The sequence below is a fragment of the Aotus nancymaae genome, unplaced genomic scaffold, assembly GCF_030222135.1.
Source record: "Aotus nancymaae isolate 86718 unplaced genomic scaffold, 86718_ANA_hifiasm-v0.15.2.pri h1tg000016l, whole genome shotgun sequence".
Classification (NCBI taxonomy): domain Eukaryota; kingdom Metazoa; phylum Chordata; class Mammalia; order Primates; family Aotidae; genus Aotus; species Aotus nancymaae.
In genome coordinates, this window is record NW_026988428.1 from 42709815 (window position 1) to 42719186 (window position 9372).

General features: G+C 36.9%; 1 protein-coding gene across 1 annotated transcript; it reads left to right on the forward strand.

The window, feature by feature from the left end:
• The first annotated feature begins 1056 nt into the window (after positions 1-1056).
• On the forward strand, positions 1057-4222 carry LOC105729126 (developmental pluripotency-associated protein 4-like). Its single transcript, XM_064376793.1, has 2 exons — positions 1057-1602; positions 3830-4222. Exons 1-2 carry the CDS (start codon positions 1057-1059, stop codon positions 4220-4222), a joined length of 939 nt encoding a protein of 312 aa, XP_064232863.1.
• Positions 4223-9372: the final 5150 nt, after the last annotated feature.

Sequence of the window (9372 nt, forward strand, 5' to 3'; positions counted from 1 at the left end):
TCCTTACTGAAACAAGCAAGGCTAAAGATGGTTAGAGTTCTTTCAGCCCTAGAGGAAGGAAATAGGGAAGGAAAGAAAGAGAGAAAAAGGAGAGAGAAGATGCATTGTAATATTTTTTAACTTGTAAACGTTTCACATTGTTTATTTGCAATGGTATATTGTTAAAATCATTGCTAGATACCAAGCTCCTAGTCTGCAAATTAAAGAGATGAAGCTGGGCTAGTTCTCAGCTTCTTTGTATTCAAGTAGCTAGTAAGAATGCTCTGCAGATTTCAGGGAAGAGAGAAGTATTAAGAGCATTCTTTGTCATCACTTTCTCAGTTCCAAGTTTGAGTTCTATTTTCAGTGCATGGTTTTAGTAATGTGTAAATATTTCTTGAGAGGTGGTTCGTATTTTTATTTTTATTATTAAAAAATTTGTAAACCAACTGGTGTAGGGTATTTCAAATGGGAACAACTACATGGTAATGGGAAATGAACCCATATTAGATCAAAATAACTGATACATTGAACTCAGAGACAAATAACTGATGCATCTACAAAAAGTAAATGTTTTGTGAACTTGAAGAGCCCTTGTTGGATGGCACTATTTATTTTGAATAATTTCTTTTAACGACATTAACTGTTAAAATGGGGACTCCTTTGGACTTTAAAACAGCTTCTTATATAGTGGCCTTCTTTGTATTAGTTTTATTTAATCTTGCCTTAATTAATTATTGGGGTCACTTCTTGAATGGAATAAATATCTTCAGCCTTATCATTACTATCACCATCATATTTTAATCATAAACAATATTAATTGGCTACAGTGTAAAGAGCTGAGAGTGTATTTTATAATATACAAGAGAGACCTTGCGTGTCAGTACCTAGTACCCAAATGTTATTTATCAAATTCGTGATTACTGTTGGCATCATTATATATATCTTTAGAGATTCAAGTTTTCCTCTAAAGTACCTTTCCCCCTTCTTTTAAAAAATATTTATATAGGCAAACAGCAATCTTGGGCCAGGGGCCATTTTGGAAGCATCTGGCCAAGTTCCGCTTCCTGTCCGAATATGGAGAAGGTAAAAGGCAAGGAGTGGACCTCCACAGAGAAGGCGAGGGAAGAGGATCAGCGGGCTTCTAATCAACCAAACACGATTGCTTTGCCGGGAACATCAGCGAAGGGGGGAAACAAAGGAAAAGTATCTGTCAAAGGTGACAAAGTGCTCTGCTCTAAGCAGAAGGCAGACTATGATAACCCCAGACCTCAGAAGAAGATATCAATCCCTCCCTTACTCTCTAAACTGCCACCTGATAATCTGATTCACCAGGACATCGTGCGGGCCTGGTGTCAGCAATTAAAGCTGAGCACCAGAGGCCAGAAACTGGATGCATATAAGCGCCTGTGTGCCTTTGCTTACCCAAACCAAAAGGATTTCCCTAGCACAGCAAAAGAGGCCAAAATCCAGAAGCCATTGCAAAATAAATTAAAGGTGGAAAAAGGGAAAGCATGCCTACAGAGTTCTGGAACACAGCCTCCTCAAGTGGCCCTTCCCCCTGCTGAGGGGCTGCCTGCTCTGGAAGGGCCCACTGCTCTCCTTGAGGGAGTTAATACAGTTGTAGTGACAACTTCTTTTTTTTTTTTTTTTTTTTTTTTTTTTTTTTAGAAAGAGAGAGAGAGAATAGGAAGGAGAAAAAAGGAAGAGAAAGAGAGAGAGAGAATGGGGAGGAGGGAGAAGGAAAAGAAAGAGGGAGAGAGAATGGGAGTATTGCTTTCTTGCCCAGGCTGGAATGCAATTTAGTAATGGGTATTGAAAACCTCTTTTATACTGATAATTATACTTAATGATGTAATCAGGAAGGAGTAAGGGAAGAAGATAACAAACAAACAGCCAACCAATATTTAATTTAAACCTATGAAATGCTATGCGATTACTGAGGAGTGATTTACTTCCAATTATATAGTCACCTTTGGAATAGGTGTGAGGTGGTAATGTATGTTTTGTGTATTTGAAGTGGAGAGTACTATAAATATTTATTAAGTTTACTTGTTCCGGGTCTGAGTTCAAGTTCTGAATATCCTTGTTAATTTTCTATCTCGTTGATCTATAGAATCGTTAGCTCTTCTTGTTGCATTGATCCTTTTGCCATTATGTAATGTCATTCCTCGCCTCTTTTGATCTTTGTTGCTTTAAAGTCTACTTTATCAGAGGTGAGAATTGCATCTGCTGCTTTTTGTTTATTAGTTTATTTTTACTCTCTGTTCAATTGGTAAATCTTCCTCCTTCTCTCTGAGTCTTTGTGTATTGTTTCATGTAAGATGGGCCCGGATGCAGCATACCGATGGGTTTTGGCTTTTTATCCAATTAAAATATATGTAAGTTTAATACCAGCATTTGATGCTAGCTGGCTGTTTTGCCCATTAGTTGATGTGAATTTTTTATTGTGTTAAAGTTCTTTGCTTTTTGATATATTTTTGGAAAGGCTGATATTGGTTGTTCCTTTATATGTATAGTGCTTCTTTCAGAAGCTCTTGTAAAGCAGGCCTGGTGGTGGTGAACTCTCTAAGTACTTGTTTGTTCGCAAAAGATTTAATTTTTCCTTCGCACATAAAGCTTAGTTTGGCTGGATAGGAAATTCTGGGTTGAAAGTTCTTTTCTTTAAGGATGTTAAATATTGGTCCCCACTCTTTTCTGGCTTGTAGGGTTTCTGCTGAGAGATCTGCTGTGAGTCTGATAGGTTTCCCTTTATGGGTAACCTGAACTTTCTCTCTAGCTGCCCTTAGTATTTTCTCCTTCATTTCAACCCTAATAAATCTGGCAATTATGTGCCTTGGGGTTGGTCTTCTTGAAGAATATCTTTGTGGTGTTCTCTGTATTACCTGGAGTTGAATATTACCCTGCCTTGCCAGGTTGGGAAAATTTTCCTGAATGATATCCTGAAGAGTATTTTCCAACTTGGATTCATTCTCTTCATCACATTCAGGTACACCTATCAAACGTAAATTAGGTCTTTTCACATAGTCCCATATTTCCTGGAGACTTTGCTCATTCCTTTTCATCCTTTTTTCTGCATTCTTGTCTTCTCGTTTCATTTCACTGAGCTGGTCCTCGACTTCTGATATCCTTCCTTCCGCTTGATCAATTCGACTGTTTAAACTTGTGCATGCTTCGCGAAGTTCTCGTGTTGTGTTTTTCAGCTCCATCAATTCACTTATATTCTTCTCTAAATTGTCCATTCTCGTTAACATTTCGTTAAACCTTTTTTCAAGGTTCTTAGTTTCTTTGCATTGGGTTAGAATAAGTTCTTTTAATTCACAGAAGTTTCTTATCACCCACGTTTGGAAACCTGCTTCTGTTATTGGAATACCGGTGTAATCTATTAAGCCTTGTTCCGTTACTGATGAGGAATTGCAATCCCCTGTAGAGGGAGAGGCATTCTGATTTTGAGTATTCTCTACCTTTTTACGCTGGTTTCTTCCCTTCATTATATATTTGTCCGTCTGTCGTCTTTATAATTACCGACTTTCTAACTGGGTCTCTGACGTCCAACTTGTTGATTCCCTGCGCCGAAATCTGAGCAATCCACTGAGCCGGCCAAAAGAGCGGTGTTAAGATTGATGGTGCTTTTCTGCCCGGGAATATCCGGACTCTGCACCAAGAACTGGCGTGCTAAGGCACCAGCAAAACCGCCACGCCGGCCACAAGAGTCGCCCTGGCGACCCGTGGAGCTCCTCCACTGGGAATCTCGTGGTCCGTGAGCAACTAATATTCGTCTGAAAGTGTGGCGTCCTCTCGTTCTTTGCGCTTTCACTGGGAGGTACGTGCCCGAGCTGCTAATCATCAGCCATCTTCTGTAGTGACAACTTCTGCCCCAGAGACTGTGCTGGCCTCCTGGGCAAGAATTTCAGCCAGGGCAAGGATACCAGAGGCAGTGGAATTTCCACAAGAAGCCAGTGGTGTCAGGTGGTGTGTGGTCCATGGGAAAAGTCTCCCTGCAGACACAGATGGTTGGGTGCACCTGCAGTTTCATGCTGGTCAAGCCTGGGTTCCAGAAAAGCAAGATGGGAGAGTGAGTGCACTCTTCCTGCTTCCTGCCTCCAGTTTTCCACCCGTGCACCTTGAAGACAATATGTTGTGCCCCAAATGTGTTCACAGGAACAAGGTCTTAATAAAAAGCCTAATTCTATTCCTAATGGAAATAGAATATCAGGAAAAAGGCCATATCTATGGTAATTAATGGCAGAAAGGCTGGGAGTCGGATTCTGTGATGCTGCTGACAGGTGAACTTGGTCCTCTCCACACCTGCTTACGGGCCATGCAGCCTGCTGAGGTGGCAGATCTTAGCCTAAGACCCCTAGCAGTGCCTGTTGCTTTGTGAGTAGAGATATGATAGACTCTTAACATTTAAAAATGGAAAAACATTTCACAAATTACCATAAATTGTAGTTAATATGTAGAAAAACTTACTCATACTACTTTTATAAAATAGAAAAGACTTCAGCAGCTGTTTTGCTTTGTTCTGTTTTGTTTTATTTATTTATTTTTTGAGACAGTATCTCGCTCTGTTGTCAGGCTGGTGTGCAGTGGTGTAATCTCAGTTTGGTGCAAACTCCGCCTCCTGGGCTCAAGTGATTCTCCTGCCTCAGCCTCCCGGGTAGCTGGGGTTACAGGCGCCTGCCACCATACCCGCCTATTTTTTTATTTTTAGTAGAGATGGGGTTTCACCTTGTTGGCCAGGCTGGTTTCAAACTCCTGGCCTCTAGTGATCCACCCACCTCAGCCTGCCAAAATGCTGGGATTACGCGCATGAGCCACTGTGCCTGCTTTCAGCAGCTCTTTTAAGTGAGAACTTCTTTAGCTAAGCATTGGAAGGAGTTGAGTAAAACAGTAGTTTGCTCCTGTGCTCAATTTTTCCTCCTCTGAACACTGACGACTTTAGGAGCTGCTTCATTCCAATTGCAATTTCATAAAACATTTCATAAAAAGTATTTTAATGCAAAGAAAGGCTGCTAATTCTCTCCCTCCCCCAAAACATGGTTCTTAATATTCAAAACAATGTTTTTCAGAGTTCTCTTAATCTGAGACTTTTACGGTGTGACTACAGAATCAAAACATAAGGCACATTGTATTATTTCACTTAAAGTTTTGTATATTTCTGGTGTTTAAAATGTTTAAGATTGCTTCCCCACTCAGAAATACATAATATATTGAACTTAAAATGTGTTTATTAACCAATTCTCCATAAATAAATATGTATAGAAAATAATTCATCTGTTGTATTTAGGGAACCATATTCACTGCATGCAAATTATTATTAGTGTTCTTAACTCAAAGTAGGAGTGAAACGAAACGTGTGATTTTTCTTTTGCATTACTCATTTGTTTTTTCTTTATTAGTTGGTGGTGTGGGTTGGAACATACTTTTTTTAAAACTACTTACTTAGGTGTAATTGACATACAAAAAGCTGTACATATTTAATGTATCTTATTGAGTATAATTAATTTTTATTTTTTTGTGTGTGTACTTCCTAAATTTATAATCCTGTGAGTCTGGGAGCAGATCTGTTTTTCACTTGTCCTGATTTAAAGACAGTTTCCAACATTGTTTTGTTACTACAAGTAGGGATTTATTTTTTTTTCCACCTTTAATGAAGATAATAAAAATAATGCACTGGAAGGAGTGGCAGAGTTGGAAAATTTGTAACCATTATAATATAGATGTAATAGGTTGGGAAAGAATCCTCAAAAATGTTAAAACAAGGAAGGAGAGTTTATTGAGAAGCAAGATGTTCTTCTCTCCCGCCCCCATTCGTCTCTGGTGGTCAGAGTTGTTCAGTGTAATAAATAATAGACATTTTTTCTTAAAAAAAAATTTGTATAGTTTTTTAAAAATGCTATTCAGAAGAGATTAAGCCCTTTTGCAGATGCTGAAATAAACTACTGGAGATAGCACAGTATATTATTAATATGAGCAGAACATATATGTGGATGTGCATGTGGTGTGTGTGTTTAAGCTCATTCATTCAACAAATATGAATCCAGCATTGATTATGCATGTGCTCGGTTCTGTAATAGTTGCTGGACTACAAAAACGAATAATACACAGTTACTGCCCTTGAGAATCATTAGTATCATGGGGTGATAGATTTTCAAAACAAATAATTACAATGCAAATGATAGGACTGTAATAGAGGTTAATTGTGCCTGGAGGAACTGAGAAAGGCTCTCTGAAGAGGTAACTTTTGAATGGAGCTTTGAGTGGTGAACTTTGGCAAGAGAAGAGCAGAGAAGAATATTGCAGTTAAATGGAGAAGTTGAAAGGTTTTGAGGATCAAGAGCACATGATCTGTCTGGAAATAACTGGAATACAGACAACAAAAACAAGAGATAAGTTCTTGTATTCTATTTCACAGCAGCATGACAATGATTAACAATATTGTATTGTATATTTTAAAATAGCTAGAAGAGATGATTTTGAATGTTTTCATTGCAAAGAAATGATAAATGTCTGAGGTGATGGATATGCTACATGCCCTGATGGGATTATTACGCAACGTATGCAGGTTTCAAAACATCATACTTTGCCCCATACTTATGTGCAAATATTAGGTGACAATTAAAAAATATTTAAAAAGAAAAAAGAGGAAGTAAATTTGACAAAATGTTAAAAAAAATTTTTACAACCCTACCTCCAGCAAATTTTCTGCAGTTATGATTCTGGTACTTATTTTTGGTTGATTTTCTCCTAAGACTAGTTCAGAGAACCATAGGGTCTAACTAATTTTTAGTTCAATCTCTTTTTTGCATATGAACACCAAGTTTCATCTGTCAGCTACTTTTTGAAGCTAAACACATTGTATACAAACATAAATTTAGTGTGTTTTTCCACTTCTTGTTTCAAAATGAGAATATTATCAGTGTTCTTTAGGAAATTTCCCATACCTCTTCATCACTCTACTTCAGACCTTAAAATACGGAGTATTATCAGTCCTTCCCACCTGCAATATTTCTGTTTTAGAATTTCACTTGTCCTTTATTTATACTGGTAGTGTTCAAAGGAATTTATTTTTTATGGCATTCTTATATGAAACTCCAGTATTGAAATCAGATTAAAGTTTTTTATACAAAGGTGAATTTTTAGTTCAAATTCATATAATATGCTTATTATAAATCGGTTAATAAGAACAATGTAATTACTTTGATTAACACAAAAATTTTAAAGGTATATTAGAGAAGGTAGTTGTAACCATATATCAACTGTAGCATCAAAATGATTTCTGTATTATTTGGTTTCACAATATTGAGAAAATCCTGATTCGTACATTAAAGTGGTTACAAATGGTAGCTGTATTTTTTGTTTGCTAATTTGTTTTTATTTTATTTTTAATTTTCATCTGTACCTAGTAGGTATATATACTTATGGGATACACAAGCTGTTTTGATACAGGCATACAATGTGATATCAGGGTGAATTGGATATCAGTCACCTCAAGCATTTATCATTTGTTTGTCTTAGAAACATTCCAATTCTATTCTTTTATTAATTTAAAATGTACAATAAATTACTGCTGACTCTAGTCCACCCTGTTGTGCTATCAAATACTAGATTATATTCATTCATCTAACTATATTTTTGCACTCATTAACCATCTTCACAACACACCCCAACCCTTTTTAAAACAACCTGCCTTGAAGTTTCAAAATACTCTTCATTTAAAATGATCCAGAAGCTCAGGAAAGTTGCTGGAATTTTTTATCCAAGGTGATGCAGCAAAATCTAATATGTGAACCTATTTTCATTGTTAAATATTCAACTCAGAGGAGGTTAATGTATTCCTTTTCTTTTCTTTTGAGACAGAGTCTCACTCCATCACCTAGGCTGGAGTGCAGTGGTAGGATCTTGAGTCACCACAACCTCCACCTCCCAGCTCAAGTGATTCTCCTGCCTCAGTCTCCTGAGTAGCTGGGACTACAGGTGTGTGCCACCACACCTCGCTAATTTTTTTATTTTTAGTAAAGATGGGGTTTCACCATGTTAGTCAGGCTGGTCTCGTACACCTTACCTCAGGTGATCCGCCTGCCTCTGCCTCCCAAAGTGCTGGGATTACAGGTGTGAGCCACTGTGCCCAGCCGGGTTAATATATTTCTTAGCCAGTCTAAATGGTCATTGTTTCCTGGAGAAATATTCTTTTGAATGAATTTCTTGTAATGGGAGGTTTGACAATAAAATAATATGTATGAACTAAAAAATAAATGTAATTTCTTCTTCTCTTGGACTAATTTTTACTTACTGGTGTCTCTGATAACAGGGCTTATGTGGGAGCAAGTTGGTTGACACTTGTCATCAGTCTGCCACAGCTTGTAGATAATTGAAGGTATGTCAGAATAGAGGAGAGAAAAAATACAGCAATTCTAAACCAGAATGACAGGGTCTCCATGTAGGGCCTCATGATCACATACCTCATTCTTCCAGAATTATTACATCTGCTCATATGAATTCTCTGTGCATCCATGCATTTATTAATAATGTATACTTAGTCTTTTTAATAAGTACTTGAAATCATGAAGATTTTGACAGCTTGACATTATTTGATCACAAGAACACAGGGAATTTCTTACAACTATATAAAGTCAACATTTCTAGCTGGCTTTAAATAAGAAAATAACTTAGGCATTGATAAAATTGACTTTCAGTGAATCTTAAGTGTGGGGGGAAATATTTTATCACGGTGTTTGTCTCTATGAGTTTATATTTATAATACTTTCTCTCATGTATTTCCCAATGGAGATAAAATTTATTCAAATACTAATAAATCAGTGTCATCCTAATTGAAACGTGGCAAGTGAGAGACACTCGGCTACCTGTCCTATGTTATGCACGTCCACCTCTTTCATACTTGGGGCAGGCAAAAAGGGAAATGTCAAAATATCACTTTAAAAATGCATTTTTAAAAATTAAAGTAACAAAAAGTAAGACTTACGATTTAGGAAATGGTGTGGGATACCACTGATGAATACTTTTCTGCACTGTATTCCAGCAATACAGTCCAGCATCGAAGGTCTCTCTTTTTTTTCTGTTAATAAGTATACTTTTCTGTAGAAAATTTAAATATTTTAACCTGCAATATATTAAAGGAAAAATATTTATGAAACAACAAAAACAAAAAGTATTTATTCTACCATGAAAATTCACATTTAAAAAGTGTCCATCTATAGTTATTTCAATACTTTAATGTAGTATGGACATATTTTTGAGGCTATGTCTGGACACACAAACTTTTAGTGCAACTCAGTTAAAAGTAAATGTATTAAAGATGTAATTTGTGGGATTATGTATGCTGTGAAACCTGGTCTGCTTTAATTACCACAATTTCTTTATCCATCGATG